This window comes from Diceros bicornis, chromosome 34 (genome assembly GCF_020826845.1).
Source record: "Diceros bicornis minor isolate mBicDic1 chromosome 34, mDicBic1.mat.cur, whole genome shotgun sequence".
Classification (NCBI taxonomy): domain Eukaryota; kingdom Metazoa; phylum Chordata; class Mammalia; order Perissodactyla; family Rhinocerotidae; genus Diceros; species Diceros bicornis.
In genome coordinates, this window is record NC_080773.1 from 28,763,402 (window position 1) to 28,784,266 (window position 20,865).

The 20,865-nt window shown below is 38.4% G+C and overlaps 1 protein-coding gene across 1 annotated transcript; it reads right to left on the reverse strand.

The window, feature by feature from the left end:
* Positions 1-2,612: 2,612 nt before the first annotated feature.
* Positions 2,613-3,617, reverse strand: LOC131397898 (vomeronasal type-1 receptor 4-like). Its single transcript, XM_058531009.1, has one exon. It carries the CDS (start codon positions 3,552-3,554, stop codon positions 2,613-2,615), a length of 942 nt encoding a protein of 313 aa, XP_058386992.1. The 5' UTR covers positions 3,555-3,617.
* Positions 3,618-20,865: the final 17,248 nt, after the last annotated feature.

Consider the following 20,865-nt stretch of genomic DNA (forward strand, 5'->3'; position numbering starts at 1 on the left):
GCCATTTGCAAGTTTGTGCTCCATAAGTATTGACCATAAAGTTGGCTGGAGTACTAGTTAGTGGCTGCCAGTCAGATGTCTCACAGCTACCAGGTTTTGATGTTTTGTTTCCCATTCTGGTTCAGCAAGTCAAACTAGTGATTTAGTGTGGTGGATCAGAAGTATGCTACTTATGGGTGTAGCTCCTCAAAGTGTCACTTATGAGTCTGTTCCACTCTTTTATGTGCCTCAGTTTCTCCTACTGGTTGTCTAACACAATCATATGGGTTCATAGCACTGGGGATCAACCTTTTAGAGCATCCCTGTATATGCTAAATAATTTAATTCCATTATTTGGAGTTCCCTGTGGGATGACTACATGTCTTGAGAATTGATCTCAGCCACCTCTCCTTGGCCCTTGCTCACTCAGAGTCACTGGCAATGCCAGCCGGAGGGAGCAAGTGTCCCTTTTCTTTGGAATTAGCTGAAACTAACACTCATGTGAGGAAAATTCTTCAGAATCAGCTGAAAAAGCTGGCCCTCATTCTTGAATAGTTTGATTTTGGCAAGCTGACCCAGGTTCTGATTGTCAAGAGAGCCAACAGGGGCAAACTGTGACATTAGCCACAAACAATGCTCATTTTTATTTCCCTTGGCTCGAAAGGCCAGAAAACCCAAGCACCAAGTTTGGAATTCCCTTCCCCATGAAGGAAGAGGATAACTTGTCCCATCCAGAAATTATAAACAATTATTGAATAGACTCAAAGACCTTCAACCATTAATTGGAAGATCCAAGACCCAGGAAAGACTTACCCTTAGCTGGAGCTCTGGGGAGCCGGTTGGGCACAAAGGGCCCTGCTGGTACTATAGTGCCGGGTCCTCTCAATGCTCCAGGTAGTCTTAGGAGTCTCACTGGGTCCCTTCATGGTCACCAATCTGTCGACTGAAACAAAGAGTCTAAGTGATATTAATGAAGGAGTTTATTCAATAATTACCATGAGGCGCTTGAACCCTGGGAAAACAGTTCAAGAGAGCACTCTGATGGAACTGCTCTGATGTGAGTGAGTTTAAGTGTAGCTTATATCTCTTGCACACAACAGTGCACAAGAGGGGAGAAGAGAAGAGAAAAAATAACTTACAATTAGAATTCATATATGTTAAAAAGATGGATTAAATCTGGGCTTTTCTCTACCTTATACATTGAAGGTAAGAAAAACAAGAATTTCTTGTTATACATCAAACAAGTTCAGAGATGCTGATGTTATATATGTGCGGAGGAAGGCAAGAACCAGGATCATTAATTTGTCCCTAAATCTCTAAGAAATGCAGCTGGGAAATGTGACAGTGAGGTACCACTTTATCTCTTCCTGTTGTAGATCTGTCCACCTGGAATATTCAGTCATGAGATGTGGGGTTGCAAGGTCATTTGACACAGGCTGAAGATGGCCTGCACGGCTGCTTCACAGTAAAGCATGGATTTTATTGTACTGACTTAAAGCCTATGCAGTTTGCTTGCTGGATTTGCCTGTTAGACCAGGGAAAGAGGTCCCAAAAATCTGTCCACACTTTGTTGTAGTGCAAGATTCAATATATATATGTCCAATCAGTCAAAATAATTCTTTTGATTTTCACATTGCTGATTTCTTAATACTTTGCATCAGCTTCGTAATGTAAATACAGAGAGAGCTATATTAAAATCATTCCTAATACTGAGGAAATATATACTTTGCTCTTTGGAAATCCAAAAGCCACAGACTCTACATACACATATTTTTCCCTTTCAAGGGCTCTCCCTACCGTGCTCCAAATTTAATGAAACTTTCCACCATAAACTATTTTCGTTACTGCAGAGACATTAGCGTGCACCTCCAAACCCCTTTCTTGCCAACATGCCCAAATCATCTTAACATAATATAGGAAAATCAGCCTTCTATACATCCCAATACAGTCTTTTTAATTGTCAACACCCACTTGATCATTTTTAAATATCAGCTGAAGCATATTTTTATTTTGTGCTCTCCTTTGCCTCATTCTACTTTAATCTCACTATTTCTCCATGAAAACGAATTCATCATGCCAATCCCCCCTCAAAATATTATATTTCAAATAGATGATTACTATCTCTCTAAGGATGTTACCTATAAAACTCTTAACTGGCCATCAAAAAATCTAATCACTGTGAATGGCTTTACCCTCCAACTCTATCCCAGGCTATTCTTTATTCCCTAAGAATATTACTTTTCTTCAGTTTCAGTAATGACCTGCCCCGTGCTGACCCATTTTCATGTACATTTTCCTAAAATTCTATGCTCAGTGTATTTCTGGGAAATTTATTGTGATAGATTGACAGCTATACACTCGAAGCCTTCTCCATAATATCCTGATAGTTTCAAGACCTGGTACTTATTATTGTATAAATTCTGTACTTCTCCACTGCAAGCATTAGTAAAACTTCAATCACATAAGTACTTAAATGATCATTATATTTCATCGCAATGCTACTATGATTTATTGTTTTCAAGAAGATGCTCAGCATATTCTATTTACCATTCGCTTGTGATTGATCATTTTATTTAAGACTTTGAGGAGGAACGATTTAATTGGAAGCTATACCCTGTGGAAATATATACAATTTATATATTTTTCATAAGATTAGATGATTTTATATTTCTTATCCAGGCAAAGCAGAGTCTGGATACATTGGAGTCACCAATCTTGAGCAGAAAGGGGCTGACCATTGGGAAACACATAGTCATGATTGCAGTGATGTTCACCAGGAACCAGTCAGGATTATCTAAAAGAGCCAAAACAACTTGAAAGATGGAAGCAAGGGCATAAAAATAAGCAAAGGTGCTCATCAGGAGAAGGATGATTTTGGTAGCTCTGGACTCAGGGGAGTGTCTGGGGGAAATGTTGGCCCTACGAAGGTGTTGAACCCTCTGCTTGTGCCTATACAGAGTTAAAACCATGGTGCTGCTGGCCCAGAGCATGAGCCCCAAACAGAAAACATCAGGGACTGATAGCAATGCTGCATATAACACGTCTGTGATTTTGTCATGGCGAACCGCAGAACAGTATAGGTAATCTTTTTTGCTTGTGATGTTTTTGTTGCTCGATTTTTCAGTTATAAAGATAGGAAAACTGATATTTACCAGCACTTGTAGGATCCAACATGAGAAAATAGAGGGAACAATGTAGTCTGGAGCTTTTACTTTAAGCTCTGCCCACCTGGAGTTCCTGTGACTGATCGTGATCACCAGGAAGACGCTCAAGATACAGATGCTACCAATGGACACACCCCTCCCCACTCTGTGAAGACAGAAAACAAGTTTGCATCCAAAATTACCGAGGGAAAGTTTCCACCCAAATGCTGCCATTGTCTGAGGGATTCCTTTACAGAAGAGGGCTAAGAAGTTGGCTACAATCAGATGCTTAAGAATCAAATCTGTGCACCTTAACCTGTACTCAGTGAAGTAAAGGATGATATAATGGCAAAGAAGAGACAAATTTCCCAGGATTCCTACCACAGTCTGTGTTAAGAAGATCATTCCTATTGCCAAATGACTGTTGGCCATCCTTTCAGTTCCTGGTCGCTGATGTTTGTCTTCCGAGCTAGAGTTTCCTGCATGGGAATATGAGGCATGGCTACATGGATCATGTTGACTGAAATCCAATAGTCTCCACGTACATTAGTTCCACTAAGATGAAACTCTGACTTAATGTTCTTCCTCTACTAAGAGGTTTTGAATGGTTAAATGTATAGCTGTTAAAGAGCACTTGTAATGTGAAATCACTCCTGGGAATGCAGTACACGTTGTAACTTCTTCATTCTTCACAAATCTATGAGGCAGGCACTTCTGTGATTTTAATTACAAAGATGAGGAGAAGGTAAACACAAAGAGGTTAAGTATTTGTCAAAATATGCTGCTTAGGGCAAAAGTGGCACTTAAAACTGGTTGGGCTGGTAACAGTGATAGTGCATCGAACCACCATGCTCTGCTAAAAAGCCAGTTAGTTGCGTTCATCAAATAATCCAGATCTCTATTTAGTTTTGATTTGACACTTTGTCATTTGATTTTAGACTGATGGAATTTTACAATTTCATTATAACAAGATTCCATTTATTTGTAAAGATTTATTCTATAGGCCAATATTAATTACGAGTGAAGTTTTGGATATCTTAGTAACCATTGATGCACTGATGGCAGCAGAATGCTGCAGGAACCCTGCCCGATGACAAGTTACATGTAATAAATATAAGAATGTCTTGATATTAGAACAGCCACAGAAATACTCATTTGGCTTTTATATCAAGAAGACAAGTATAATGGCACAAGACATAGGAACTTTTAAATAATCACGCATAACTTCATAAACTTTGGGACATAAAACACTAATACATGATAAAATAGTGAAAGCCAGAAACTAAATGATTATTAACTTCAGATGATATTCTTATATATTTATTAATACCTGAGTTATGTAAAACTATTGGCAATGAACTAAGTTTTGCAAATGATATTAACATACATGACATACATGAAAAATGGCATGTGCAAGGCATGCATTCTTGTGCATTTTATGCATTGAAATATATGATTTTTGGATTGACATTAGGGCATTTTTTAAGTGGGTGGAAACAACATGAGACTGACAGCTGCTGTCTGAAACTCATAATTATTATGTTAACTGTTCCTCAAATGTTCACTTCCTCACTTTAAGAGGGTAAATAGCCTCACCATAATCAACAGACTATGGAAGTTTTCAGTAGAGTCACTATTAATGTCTCAATTAATTACTTAAACACCTAGGTTAGAGCAATCACTTCTATTCAAGCAATTACAATTTGGATATACTTTCTGCCCAGGATCACATGACTCCTGTAAATTCATCCTACTCTTTATTACAAACATGGGGGTATTATAGGTACTCTTCTAAAAAACTGAAAATTTAGTCTATGATTCCTATAAGGTAGACTGAACAGCAGATTAATTTTATAACTACACCCTTATGAACCTTAAAAATCAGGTTTGGTTATCACTCAGATTAAACCACAACAATCCCTGTTAGTGAGCATGACATTAAATTACATTAGGAGCCATCGGGGATTGGTGTAGGGTTTAAGACCCTCGTCTCTCTGTACGAGCTCATGCATGCCTCAGAATTATTCTACCTCCCTGCATGCCTTGGCACAGACTCAAGTTAATACACGGAAGATTGCCTTTTTCTGATAAGATCACTTACTCAAACACTTGACATATCTTAATCTTACACTCTGCCACCCAGACTGAAATAGAAATTACTCACCCAACACCTTCCAGCTACCAGGACCATGGGTTCAGGTTGATGGTCACTATGGTCAGAACATGTGTGGGAGGGAGCAGCCAGACCCTGATATATAAGTTTGTGATTCTGTGACCTCACCTCCCCTCGGAACTGCAATTATTTCATCTGTAGCAGCAGTGGAGTGCAAGCTTAGGAGCTGAGAACATTACTGAAAACTATTCTCCAACTTGTTAATTACCAAAAACAATTACAAGTTTCTAGTTAGCACCAATTAGGAGACTATTGGAGTGCTTTTGAGAGACTCTTTCTTTTCCAATATCCCTGAAGGCAGACAAAGTCTCAAATAGAGCCTGCAGGAATTGCTGAGGTCTGACATATGAGGGACTGGCTGCAAGGTTGTGTGTCTCACTGGATTCTTCACTTCCCTGAAAAATTCTTCTACCCAATGTCTAGTTATTGTCTTATCTTCATTCTTCTGAGCTGAACCATCATTTAAGTTATTAGCAGAGAAATGGAATGACACAGAATACCTGGAAGGATTGTCAAAGAGATAAAAGCAAAAGAAGAACTTGAGGTCAATTACTCACCATATAAATCACCTGCACAAATCAAAGTTAGTTAATTTTGACTCACTTGCATAATTCAACAGCAATTAATATGGAAAGTTTGTAGAAAAATAAACTTTACAATTATGGACCCGTATAAATAAGAATTAGAGACAGAACACTATATATAGAAGCAAGAGAGAAGGTTCAAAAGAGTCTATCACAAATAAAAGGACTCAGATCAGATGGCTCAACAAGCAGATTCTACCATTCTTGTAAATTTCAGATGAGCCAATGCTCAAGTGCTTAATTCAAGAGGATTAAATGGTTACCACAGTACTCTACACTTCTTTTTTTTTTTTTTTTTGCTTTGTTGCGTTTTGTTGCTGAATTTTAAGTAATGAGCATTTGTTGCTTTGGTAATTAAGAAACATAAATTAGGAGTTGAAATTGATCCTTTGATTTTCCCTAAAAGCAAATCCACATTTGATGCAGGTTCACTAGGCTACTTTTGCTTGGGTGTGTGATAGTGCAGGGTAAGAGAAGAGAGGGCACAAGGAAAGCGGTATATGGAGAAGACCATGGAGAAGAAAGCCTAGGGTATGGGAGAACAGAGAGCAAGGGGAAGAGAGAAGGCAGAGGGATAAAAAACAAGAGTCTCCAATGTCACAGCAGGTTTAACAGGCATTGCTGAGTGTGAGGGTACAAGGGGACAAAGTGCAGGGTGTTAAGGTCATGGGATATGGGGCTCTGGGGAAATAAGAGTAAGGGTTTCATAGGAATAAAGAAGACAATGGGGATGGGGAGTTTGGGGCAATAATATTAGTGGTCAGTGGCTGGTAAAACTCTGAGGAGACAATGTCTTTGATTAAAATGTTTTTGGGTTAAAAATACAACGAGAGAGGGGGATGGGAATATGGGTGGGGTAGCTGATCTGGGAAGTACATAGTGTGGTCCAAGGCAGATGTACAGTGCGGGAAGAGGAGATGGAACCCAGAGGTGATAATGTGTATGAGATGGGAGGCAAAATAGCCCCAGATATGAGGGATCTGGGGAGGGTAGTGGGCATGAGTGAACCGAGGAGCCCAGGAGAAAGGGACCATAGGGTTTGGTGTAATAGGTGCGGGGAATGGGTTGGGTTCTGGAGGAGTTGAGAATGCCTGAGAGTTGATCCTGGGGTATTCAGTGGTTTGGGGCCTAGAGGACTGGGGAATGGCTGAGATATTTGAAGTGGAGTGAACATAGGGCAAGATGAAGGACTCGGTGTGTTTTGCAGGGATGATGGAAGGTGAGGAGGGTCAGACTAGAGTCTCTGGAATAGTGCTCACATAGGGATGGACGTCTAAATGGTGACATGAGGCAGGTTGGGGGTGAAATATAAGAATCTAAGTGTATTGCGTAGAGGTGAGTGTTGAGTGGAGGTTTAGTAGATGGCTACAGCTCACAGGGTGGAGGCATGGAGGATGTAGCTGGAGGACGGGGGACACAGGTTGGAGGAGAGGAGGGATGGAGCTGGGAATGATGGTGGTGCCAGTGGGAAGATTGGAGGCCACTATTTTATTCCCTATTCATTAATTCCTTAATTTGTGGAGAAATTATAACTGTCGCGGTTCGTTTCTAATTTCAGCTCAGGCAGCAAAAATCTTGCTTATATAAAATACCCTTCAAAACCACTTAAGTAGAACATACAGCATAGGAGGGAAGGTAAAACTTTTAGTACACAACACAACATTGTCACTCTTCCCTCAGGATATCTGGTATAGGATGTGACCTTGATGGGTCAGGCAGGAGAAGCTGTTTACTGGTATCTAGTGTTGCAATCCTCTGGAGGAGGGGCCAGTGCATCGATCCCAAGCTCTTCATTGTTACTGAAGAACTGTTATGACCCAAATACATTTTATGCTCCAACACTGATCAGATGAAAATACCTTTAAGTGTTGTGGTATTTCCAATGGATACCACTTTATTTTCAGCTATATGAACTGTTTTGTTTTGTTTTGTTTTGTGTTTCTATATATCTCTTTATTTATTTATTTATTTATTGTGGTAACATTGGTTTACAACATTATATAAATTTCAGGTCTACATCCTTATACTTCTGTTTCTGCATAGATAGCATCATGTTCACCGCCATCATGTTCACTGCATAGAGTACATCATGTTCACCATCATGTTCACTGCTTAAAGACTAATTGCAATCCATCACCATACACATGGTCCTAATCATCCCTTTCGCCCTCCTCTTTACCCCCTTCCCCTCTGGTAACCACCAATCGAATCTCTGTCTCTATGTGTTTGTTTATTGTTGATTTTTTCTTCTACTTATGTGTGAGATCGTACAGTATTTGACCTTCTACCTCTCACTTATTTTGCTTAGCATAATACCCTCAATGTTCATCCGTGTTGAATCAAATGGATGGATGTCATCGTTTCTTATGGCTGAATAGTATTCCATTGTGTATATATACCACATCTTCTTTATCCATTTGTCCCTTGATGGGCACTTAGGTTGCTTCCAAGGCTTGGTTATTGTGAATAATGATTCAATGAACACAGGGATGCATGTATCTTTATGCATTTGTGTTTTCATATTCTTTGGATAAATACCCTGCAGTGGAATAGCTGGATCATGTGATAGTTCTATTCTTAATTTTTTGAGGAATCTTCATACTGTTTTCCACAGTGGCTGCACCAGTTTGCACTCTCACCAGCTTTGTATGCGAGTTTCCTTCTCTCCATATCCTCTCCAACACTTGTTTTTTCCTGTCTTGTTAATTATAGCCATTCAGATGGGAGTGAGGTGATATCTCATGGTAGTTTTGATTTGCATTTCCCTGATAGTTAATGATGTTGAACATCTTTTCACATGTCTGTTTGCCATCTGTATATCTTCTTTGGAGAAATCTCTGTTCAGATCTTTTGCTCATTTTTTATTTGACTTGTTAGCTATTTTGTTGTTGAGATGTATGAGTTCTTTATATATTTTGGAGATTAACCCTTATCAGATATATGATTTGCAAATATCTTCTCCCAATAGTTAGGTTGTCTTTTTGTTTTGTTGGTGGTTCCTTTGCAGTGTAGAAGCTTTTTAGTTTGATGTAGTCCCATTTGTTTATTTTTCCTATTGTTTCCCTTGCCCGGTCAGACAGGGTACTTGAAATTATGTTGCTAAGACTGATGTTGAAGATGCTGCTGCCTATGTTCTCTTCTAGAAGTGTCATGGTTTCAGGTCTTACATTCAAGTCTTTAATTTATTTTGAGTTAATATCTGTGTATGCTGTAAGATCATGGTCTACTTTCATTTTTTTGCAAGTGGCTGTCCAGTTTTCTCAACACCATTTGTTGAAGAGACTTTCCTTTCTCCATTGTATGTTCTTGGCTCCCTTGTTGTAAATTAGCTGTCCATAGATGTGTGGGTTTATTTCTGGGCTCTTGATTCTGTTCCATGATCTATGTGTATGTTTTTGTGCTAGGAGCATGCTGCTTTTGTTACTATAGCTTTGTAGTATATTTGGAAATCAGGAAGTGTGATACCTGCAGCTTTGTTTTTTTTCAGGATTCCTTGTCTATTTGGGCTCTTTTTTTGTTCCATATAAATTTTAGGATTCTTTGTTCTGTTTCTCTGAAAAATGTTGTTGGAACTTTGATAGGGATTGTGTTGAATCTCTAGATTGCTTTAGGAAGTATGGATATTTTAACTATGTTAATCCTTCCACCCCAAGTGCATGGGATATCTTTCCATTTCTTTTTGTCTTTCTTAATTTCCCTCAAAAATGTTTTATAGTTTTCAGTGTATGGGTCTTTCACGTCTTTGGTTAAGTTAATTCCTAGGTATTTTATTCTTGTTGTTGCAACTGTAAACAGGATTATATTCTTAATTTCTCTTTCTACTACTTCCTTCTTAGTGTATAGAAATGCAATTGACTTTTGTACATTGATTTTGTATCCTACAACTAGCCCATATTCATTTATTATTTCTAAAAGGTTTTGGTGGATTCTTTAGGGTTTTCTATATATAAAATCATGTCATCTGCAAGTAGTGACAGTTTCACTTCTTCCTTTCAAATTTGGATCCCATTTATTTCTTTTTCTTGCCTGATTGCTCTGGCTAGGTCTTCCAATTCTATGTTAAATAGGAGTGGTGAAAGTGGGCGTCCTTGTCTGGTTCCTGTTCTTAGGGGGAGAGCTTTCAGTGTTTCACCACTGAGGATGATATTAGCTGTGCGTTGATCATATACGGCCTTTATTATTTTGAGGTACTTTCCTTCTATACCCATTTTATTCAGATTTTTTTGTCATAAACGGATGCTGTATCTTTCCAAATGATTTGTCTGCATCTATTGAGAAGATCATGTGATTTTTATTCTTCATTTTGTTAATGTGGTGTATCACATTGATTGATTTGGCAATGTTAAACCATCCTTTCATCCCTGGAATAATTCCCACTTGATCATGATGTATGATCTTTTAAATTTAGTGTTGTATACGATTTACTAGTATTTTGTTGAGGATTTTTGCATTGATTTTCATCAGTGATGTTGGCCTGTAAGTTTCTTTTTTGTCTTGTCCTTGCCTGGTTTGGCATCAGGGTAATGTTGGCTTCATAGAATGAGTTAGGAAGCTTCCCCTTCTCTTCAAGTTTTGGAAGAGTTTGAGAAAGACAGGTATTAAGTCTTCTTTGAATGTTTGATAGAATTCACCAGGGAGGCCATCTGGTCCTGGACTTTTATTTTTGGGGAGGTTCTTGATTACTGTTTCATGTCCTACTGGTGATTGGTCTATTCATATTCTCTATTTCTTATTGATTCAGTTTTGGAAGGTAGCATGACTCTAAGAGTTTATCCATTTCTTCTAGATTATCCAGTTTGTTGGCATATGGTTTTCATAGTATTCTCTTCTAATCTTTTGTATTTCTCAGATGTCTGTTTTAATTTCTCCTCTTTTATTTCTGATTTTACTTATTTGAGCCTTCTCTCGTTTTTCCTTGGTGAGTCTAGCTAAAGGTTTGTCAATTTTGTTTATCTTTTCAAAGAACCAGCTCTTGGTTTCACTGATTTTTTTTTATTGTTTAGTCTCTATTTTGTTTGTTTCTGATCTGATTTTTATTATTTCGTTTCTTCTACTGATTTGGCATTTTTTTGTTCTTTTTCCAGTTCCTTTAGGTGCACTCTTAGATTGTTTATTTGAGATTTTTCTTCTTTGTTGAAATAGGCCTGTAGTGCTGTAAACTTCCTCTTAGAACTGCTTTTGCTTATCTCGTAAATTCTGGCATGTCGTATTTTCATTTTCATTTGTGTCCAGGTATTTTTCGTTTCTCCTTTGATTTCTTTATTGACCCAATTGTTGTTCAGTAGCATTTTGTTTAATCTCCACATATTTGTGGCTTTTATGATTTTTTTCACTTAGTTGATTTCTAGTTTCATACTGTTATGGTCAGAAAAGATGCTTGGTATTATTTCAATCTTGTTATATTTATGGAGACTTGTTTTGTGGCCTAATGTGTGATCAGTCCTGGAGAATGTTCCATGTGCATTTGAAAAGAATGTGTATTCTGCAGTTTTTGGATGGAATGTTCTGTATATGTCTACAAAGTCCATCTGGCCTATTGTGTTGTTTAAGGCCAATGTTTCCATATAGATCTTCTGTTGGCATGGCTTGTCCATTGGTGTTAGTGGAGTGTTCAAGTCCCCTACTGTTATGGTGTTACTATCTATTTCTCCTTTTATGTCTGTTAATAATTGCCTTATATATTTAGGTGCTCCTATGTTGAGTGTATAGATATTTACGAGTGTTATATCCTCTTGTTGGATTGTTCCCTTGATCGTTATGTAGTGCCCTTCTTTGTCTTTTGTTACAGTTTTTGTTTTAAAGTCTGTCTAATATGAGTATTGCTACTCCAGCTTTCTTTTCATTGCCATTTGCATAGAGTATCTTTTTCCATCCCTTCACTTTCAGCTTGTGAGTGTCTTTAGGTCTGAAGAGTGTCTCTTGTATGCAGCATGTATATGGGTCTTGTTTTCTTATCCAATCAGCCACCCTATGCCTTTTAATTGGAACATTTAGTCCATTGACATTTAAAGTAGATCTTAATAAGTATGTACTTACTACCATTTTTTAACTTTTTATCTGAGTTTGTAGTAGTTCTTTTCTGTTCCTTTCTTCTTCTCTTCCTCTCTTTCTTTGTGGTTTGATGGCTTTCTTTAGTATTATGTTTGGGTTCCTCTCTCTTAGTATTTTGTGTATTTATTATAGGTTTCTGGTTTGTGATTACCACGAGGTTCATATATAATAACCTGCGTTTTTAGCAATCTATATTAAGTCGATGTTCTCTTTAACTTGACTTATTTCTATAAGCTCTACTCTTTTACTCCCCTCCTCCCACATTTTATGTTTCTCATATCATGTCTATTGTTTTGTGTATGTTTTTGTATGTTACCCTCTTATCATGGAAACAGATAATTTTATCCTATTTGTGGTCTTCTCTTTCCCTCTTAAATAAGTCCCTTTAGCATTTCTCTTAGAACCTATTTCTTCATGATAAACTCCTTTCATTTTTGCTTGTCTAGGAAACTCTTTGTCTCTCCTTCCATTATGAATGATAACCTTGCTGGGTAAAGTATTCTTGACTGTAGGTTTTTTCCATTTAGCACTTTCAGTATATTGTGCCACTCTCTTGTAGCCTGTAAAGTTTCTGCTGAGAAGTCAGCTGATAGTCTTATGGGGTTTCCTTTGTATGTAACTTTCTCTTGTTGCTTTTAGGACTCTCTCTTTATCTTTAATTCTGGACATTTTAATTATGATGTGTCTTGTTGTGGGCCGCTTTCGATTTATATATTTTTTGGTGCTTTCTGTACTTCCTGTACCTGGATGTCTGTTTCCTTCCTTAGGTTAGGGAAGTTTTCAGCTATTATTTCTTCAATTAGATTCTCTGCCCCTTTGTCTCGCTCTTCTCCTTCTGGAACACATATAACACGGACGTTAGTGTGCTTGATGTTGTCCCAGAGGTCCCATAGACTGCCCTCACTCTTTTTAATTCTTTTTTCTTTTATCTGTTCAGCCTGGGTGATTTCCTCTAATCTTTCATCCAGCTCATTAATCCGTTCTTTTGTATCCTCTACTCTGTTTTTTAGTGCCTCTAGTGAGTCTTTCATTTCCAGTATTTATTCTTCATTTCTGACTGGTTCTTTTCTATATCTTCCATTTCTTTGTTGATGTTCTCACTGAGTTCATCCATTCTTCTCCCAATATCAGTGAGCATCCTTATGACTCTTTTTTTTGAACTCTCTGTCAGGTAGATCACTCATTTCTGTTTCATTTAGTTCCTTTTCTGGGGTTTTGTCCTGTTCCCATACTTGGAATGTATTCTTTTCCCTCCTCATTTTGCCTCTTTCTCTGTGCTTGTATCTATGTATTAGGTAGGTCCGCTATGTCTCCTGATCTTGGAGAGGTGACCTTAAGTAAGTGATGCATTATGAGACCCAGCAGTGTGCTTCCCTCTTGTCACCAGTTCCAAAAGTTCCAGGAGTGACCCTTGTGTGGGCTACATGTGCCCTTCTGTTGTGGCAGGGTTGCTCTTGCATAGATGTCCTGGGAGTCTGAGCTGTCTCCCTGGCTGGCTGGTGGTAATGCTCAGCTGTGTGTGGTTTGTGTGGACCCTTCAGTATCTTTACTGGGTGTGGCAAGCCTCAGCACAGTTGACTGCAAGGTATAATATCACCTTCCTGTTGCTATTTTTCTATTGGGTGATTAGGTCTTCAGTGTGGCTGGTTTTTAGGCTCAGTGGCTTACAATTGCTGTAGACCACTGGCCTATAAGGCTATTTGCAGCCCTCTGAGTGTTGCAGCTGAGTTGGGCTGGCCTCAGACACAGGAGCACCCTATTCTTTCAGGCTTTGGAAGGAGGGTCCAATCCCTATGTGGTTGTTTAAGAAGCACAAATCCTCTGTAGCTAACAAGCCCCGCTGCCCACAGGGCCACACACACAGTCAACACAGTCCTACCCTGTGCACACATCCCAACTCACTGAAGTGGACCCACTCACCCCAGGGCAGAGGCCCCACACAGTCCACCTGCTTGTCATGCACATCCTGCCCCACAGAGGTGGACCCACTCGCCAGGCTGCAGAGAGTCCAGGCACCACAAGTTGCCCAAGGGCTTGTTGTTGGTTGGTACCAGTCCCTATGGTGGAATGCTTTCCTTTGCTGAGCTAGATTAAATCAGTGCTCTAGTGGGTAGGGCAGACCCTGGGCTAGCAGTCCACAGGTAGAACTCCAATGGTGTCTGCCAGCATTTGTGTCAGCACACCCACACCAGGTCGCAACAATGGCCACCAGCAATGTCCCAGTCCCTGGAGATGTCTCACCTTTCACCAAAATGCACCCACAACCAATGAGGTGCATCTCTTTTCAGCAAAGGACTATGCACCTTTCTTTCTTGTGACTTTAGGTAGCTTTCTGAAATGGGTGAATTTGCACACGGGCCTCTTAAGAGCTGACTTTAATTTGTTTATGTCCCAGCTTTCCTGGGGTTATTCCTTGTTGTTGTTAGTAGCCAGCAAAGCCAGATATTATGACATTCATCTTGGTTGTGCTGGGTCTAAAAAATACTTATACTGGCAACGCTCCCAAGCTCAGGTCCCCCACTCCTCCAGGGAAGGGTACGTACATTTGGATTGCTCCCAGGCAGCTGTGAAGCACTGTGGCTTGCGAAGGTGGTTTTTTTTTTTCTCCAGAAGGGAATTTCTGCCTTTTCCACCTCAGTCAGGATTGTCGTTTGCTGCAGGGGTTCCTCTTATCCAGTTTTCAGTTCTCTATTATGCTTAATTGTTCAAAATTAGTTGTAGGTCGGCTGTGTCTGTGGGAGGAGGTGAGTTCAGAGTCCGTCTACACTGCCATCTTGACTCCTCTGTCAGTTGCATTTCTATATGCTAGTAATGAAGTAGCAGAAAGAGAAGTCAGGAATACAATGCCATTCACAATTACAACAAAAAGAATAAAATAACTAGGAATAAATTTAATGAAGGAGATGAAAGACCTATACACTTAAAACTATAAGACATTATTGAAAGAAATCAAAGAAGATGTAAATAAATGGAAAAATATTCCATACTCATGGATTGCAAGAATAAACATTGATAAAATTTCCATATTACCTAAAGCAACCTACAGATTCAATCCAATCCAAATCAGAATCTCAATGACAGTCCTCATGGAAACAGAATAAATACTTCCCACAATATCTAAAGAAGTCATATGACTCAACAACAACAAAAAACAAATCACCTGATCAAAAAATGAGCAGAGGATATGAACAGACATTTTTCCAAACAGGATATAAAGGTGGCCAACAGGCACATGAAAAGATGTTTAACATCACTAATTATTAGGGAAATGCAAATCAAATCTACAGTGAGATTTCACTTTACACCTGTCAGAATGGTTATAACTGAGAAACGGCTACCCTCATACACTGCTGTTGCAAATGCAAACAGGTGCAGCCCCTATGGAAAACAGCATGGAGATTTCTCAAAAAATAAAAATACGAATACCATATGATTCAGCTATCCCACTACTGAGTATTTATCCAAAGAACATGAAATTAACAATACAAAAAGATTTATGCATCTCTATGTTCTTCGCAGCATTATCCACATAGCCAAGATGTCGAAGCAACCCAAGTGGCTATCTGCAGATGAATGGATAAAGAAGTTGTGATGTATATATACAATGGAAGACAACTCAGCCATAAAATAGACAAAATTGTGCAATATGCTACAACGTGGATGGACCTCGAAGGTATTATGTTAATCAAAATAAGCCAGACAGAGAAAGACAAACACCATATGATGTCGCTCATATGTAGAAGATAAACAAATCGTGGATAAATAGAACAGATTAGTGTTTAGCAGAGGAGAAGGGGGTTGAGGGAGGGAAAAAGGGGTAAAGGGGCACATATGCATGGTGAGGGATAAAAATTAGACAATTGGTAAACACAATATAGTCACTACAGAAACTGATATATAACAAGCTACACCTGAAATTTACACAATGTTATAAGCGAATATGACCTCAATAAAATAATTTTTTTAAAAAAAGGAAGGAAAGTACGTTTGTGCTTTTCACTGCCCCAGCCCTTTCCTAAAAGGAGGCTTCTAGGTGTCATCATTGCTATGTGACGTAATGGTTAGTGACAAAGCTACGCAGTGGTTTTCCAATAAATGATTAAGAACAGGCTCTCCAACTAGCACAAAAAATATTGTATGCAAATATTTTACATAAAGTTATTAAACTTTACTGAAATAAAGGATGTGAGTCACACAATTTACAATAATAATAAAATATATAACACTCTTTACTTGAAATTCCACATGGGCAACTGATTTTCACAGAATGATTTCATTGACCTGTGCAAACTTTTATACCCATAGCCAATAATGGTTGCAGTTGATGAACAAGTATAGTTCTGACATGAATGTTGGTTGATATTTTCATTTATTTTAAAGACTAAGACAAAAGTAAAACCACAGAGACATATGTCAGAATGTCACTCATTTGTGAATGATGTAAGCAGTTTTTCTGATGAATTGGATAATCATTTTTGTTTTTTTAAGAATATTTTCTCAATTTCCTGTGTTATTCACAATGTAAGAGATACAGACACAAACATACTTTTAATTTTAACCTAACCATTATTTTCTCCAACATGTTGTTACAACTAGACAGTCAATAAAATAATATTTTAAGCCTCAAAAAAAAAAATCCATGAAAGGTAGTCCAGAACATGAGTTGATACAAGATGCTAAAAAAAAGTATTCGAGAGGCACATGGAGAACTGTCTCCATATAGGGTGCATCTTTCCCTTTAAAATATGGGAATAATTAATTATATAAAAAGATCTATTGAAAAAAAATTTTTAAAGCCTATTTTTATTTATTTTTTTTGTGAGGAAGATCAGCCCTGAGCTAACAACCATGCCAATCCTCCTCTTTTTGCCAAGGAAGACTGGCTCTGGGCTAACATCTGTGCCCATCTTCCTCCACCTTATATGGGATGCCGCCACAGCATGGCTTGACAAGTGCTGCATTGGTGCACACCCGAGATCCAAATCCTGGTCAGCCAGCAGTGGAGAGTGCGCACTTAACCGCTACACCATGGGGCCGGCCCCCTCTATTGAAAATTTTTGATACCAAGACTGATGTTGGTTGTGTGGTGTGGTGGGGATGTTAAAGGCTGTAGAAGGCAGGAAGAGACACAGAATTACCTGCAGACTTCACAGAAAAGACAGAGCTTAGGGAGAGGGAATGTTTATCTGGGTGATCAATGAGAGGTGAAAGCAGATGAAAAGAGGGAATAATATCGTATTTTCAGAATAAATTGAACTTTGTTAGTTTAATGGTGAAATAGATAATTTACTACCCCCATTAGGAGAAATAAATTCTGAAAGGTTTGCTGATCTAAATTTTAAAGTTAAATAATGTTTTATAGTGAAACAAAAGAGAACTTCTCTGTGGTCTTAGAATTGGAAAGTACTTCTCAAACAGAACAATCATCATTATCTACAACAGAGAAACGTCAAATCAGTTAAATTAAAATTAAGAACTTCTTTTTACAAAAATATACACGCACAAAAAAAAAAGAGGAATGGAAGGAGGGAGAGAGAGAGATTCAAGAAAAGAATAACATCCAGCAGATATAGAGACCTCCTACAAATCCATAAGAAAAAGAAAAGACAGATCACAGACTAGGAAAAATGGACAAAGGAAACTAACTTATACTTCAAAGAGAGGTTGCCCAAAGTCTAATAAACGTGGGAACATAAGCCCAAGTTCTTCAGTGATCAGAGAAATGGAAATAAAATCATTAGTTGGTATCATGACACACCATCCAGCAGGCTAAAATGAAAATGAAACAAAATTACAAGTGTTCACAAGGATGTGGACAAACCAAGAATCTCCTATGCTGCTGGTGGGTGGGAAAATTGGTGCAACCATTTCCCAAGCCTACTGGGAACTATCTCCTAAACCTGAAGACATGTAAGCCTATGACCCAACAATTCCTCTACTCTATATATAGCCAGCAGAAATTTGTACATGTGTCATCAAAACATGTTCTAGAACTTACATACCAGCATTATTCCAAATAGTCGCAAACTGAAAACCACCCACATGCCCGTTAACAGTGAAATGAGTGCCACTACTTGGCCCCTGCCACTCAGGAACCAAATCACTCCCATTGTATTTAGGTTTCCCAGCACAGTGCTGGCAGTTCCCATTATAAGTAAGCTCTGTTCCAGAGAGAAGAGCAGTTAAGGTGCTCTTCAAGAATGCTGAAGCTCCACTCATAAGTATATTTCTCAAAGTATTAGTGAAAAGCATGTCTTGTGGAACCTCCCAATATGGTCAGCAGGTCTTAAATGACAAATCCACTCTAACATTCCAATCTCCCTAAGCCTTCGAATCCATTCCTCCACGTTTAAAGGAGGTCAGGCATTTACACTTTGCTCACGTAGAAACATCTTTTGATCCATGTTTTAACTGATCAATCACTTATTGCCCTTCCTAATTCCATGAGCTGCAACATTAAAAGCAGAATCTCTCTTTAGTGGACCATATCCGTATGTTCATCTAATCCAACTTTATCTTCCTTCCACCATTATCCCACACTCTACTATCCATTCCCACACATGTTCCCAGGATTTCTGCTTGTGTAAATTAGAAAACTCAAGTAGTTCTTTTAGAGTATAGTGCAACTTCTCATGGGTCACAATTGGTACCTCACTTTTAGGGCCTTACTGGGACTCAGGTGTAGTTCTAGTTCTAGAAGCAAGAAGGAGTAGTGGGAGAGGGTCCTGAGGGGAATCAGCATTGTCTTGTGTGGCAACAGCTTCAGGGGAGGCCATTAAAGTTTCCTCAGGCAATGCATGGTTAATCCCTTTGGACAAAGTTGGAAGGCCAATACCACTGGGGGGGAGATGTACCACTGCCAGGAGTAGGGTGGCCACTTCCACTGGTGGTTATGAGGCTGCTTGCACTGGGGGTGGGGAGATCAGTTCCACTGGGGAGTGGAGAGACCTCTTCCATTGGCAAAGAAGACTTTTCAGATTTAGGGGCTCAGTGTACCCAGCTTCATCAGTGTCTTCTCACACCCTCCCCATCCCAACTTAACTGGATCCCACTCTTTCTCAATCAATGCCCTCACTTCAACAGTAGACACCCTGTGAGGCTGGGAGTGCAATTTGCAGTTATAATCCAGACAGTCCCAGGATGAGATTCTGCGTTTGATTTTCAGCAATCTCAGTGGCATGGCTAAAGGAGATAAAGGTCTCCTTCAGGGGACATACAGAAGCCTTCAGGTCATGTATATGGTGTTTGAACTGGGAATTTGAAGCCTTGATCTCAATCTTTTCTTTCACCTCTTTGTCCAGAAACATTAGGGGCAACCAGCCAATGTTACCATAATCGTTAGTTTTCCAAAAATGTTTGAAACTATCACATACACAGTCACCCAGATACTTCCTTCTTACAAGTGGTTGATTAGGAGAGTCCAAGGCAGATATTTTGAAGATCTCTATTGCCAGACCACACCATGGACTATCAGTGCTCTCTTTAATACTGGAATGAAATCATTACCATCTTTAAATCTAGTCAGCTGAGAAAAATAATTGCAGAAACCCAAGAACTAATTCAGAAAACTCATCCTTAATTTTTTTTCTCTAGAACCACTCTTGGTAACAGTGGAATGATTAAATTAATGGTTTGAGATTCATAAAATGGAATCCTATACAGCAAAGCCAACGAATGGTCCAAAACAATATGCAACCATAAATTCAAGAACAACATAAGAAGTGAAATAAGTCAAATACAAAGGAGTTAATGCTCTACTAGTCCCTTTATAGAAAAGACAAAAGAGGCAAAAGGAATCTGTGCTGTTACCTGTCACAGTAGCGGTGTTCCGAGGAGTGGTGACTGGGAAGGAGCACCAAGGGGCTTCCAGGGGCCTGACAATATTCTGTTTATTGATATAGGTGCTGCATACAGAAATGTTTTCAGTTTGCACAACTTCATTGATCTGTGCACTCATGACCTGTACATGTAGATTTAAATTTTTAAATACATATCACCAATAAAAAAGGTAAAATTTGTGTAATCTCCTTACATTGCCAAGGTGGAGTTTAAAGATATTAAATAAAATGACTCTGTGAAATTTTTAGGTTAAAACCTTACAAATATTAAGTATACAACTTCCAGTGAAATGTGGTCAAATGTGTACTTCTTTTAAAAGTGAATGGAAAAGAAGTTAATATAGATAGAGTCAGAAAATAAATCCAGTCTATCGGAGAGAATGCAAAAACTTGATAAATTCAAAGTCAAATACATCAATTATTAGATGAACAGATATAGACTACTGTTCCTTTTAAAACCAAATGTTTTTGACTAAAGTCACTGGATGTTTTTTCCATGAGATATAGGCAAAATACAAGAATTAATGGATAAGAGTACAAACTATATTTTATGGAATTTTAAACAACTAAACAATTTGGAATGGCAATATACATATTAGATAACATACACTTTAAGGTTTGTCATTCTTGTAATTAGAATTATTTAAAAATTTTCTTAATGAACAATTTTCCGACATAATGATTGAGGGATTACAATGTGATTGACTTTATAAGTATATGTACAAATCCATATATACACACAGACACACACACATATATGTACACACACACAAATGTAAGTGTGCTTGTGTGTATATATATATATGTATGTTACTTCTTTCTTTGTGATTTAATATAGTAAATATTTAAGTTTCTGATGTGAGATAAAAATATGAATTTCTCTTTTTTCGACTGAAATAAAGAATCTAGCTGATAATGAAGGAGTTTATTCAATAATCAGCATGAGGTGTTTGAACCCCGGGAAAACAGTTCAGCAGAGCGCTCTAATGGAACTGCTCCAAAGTGTCAGAGTTGAAGTGCAGCTTATATCTCTGTCACAAAACAGTACATGTGCAGGGAAGAGGAAATGAAAAAAAAAACTTTAGAGTTCATGTGTG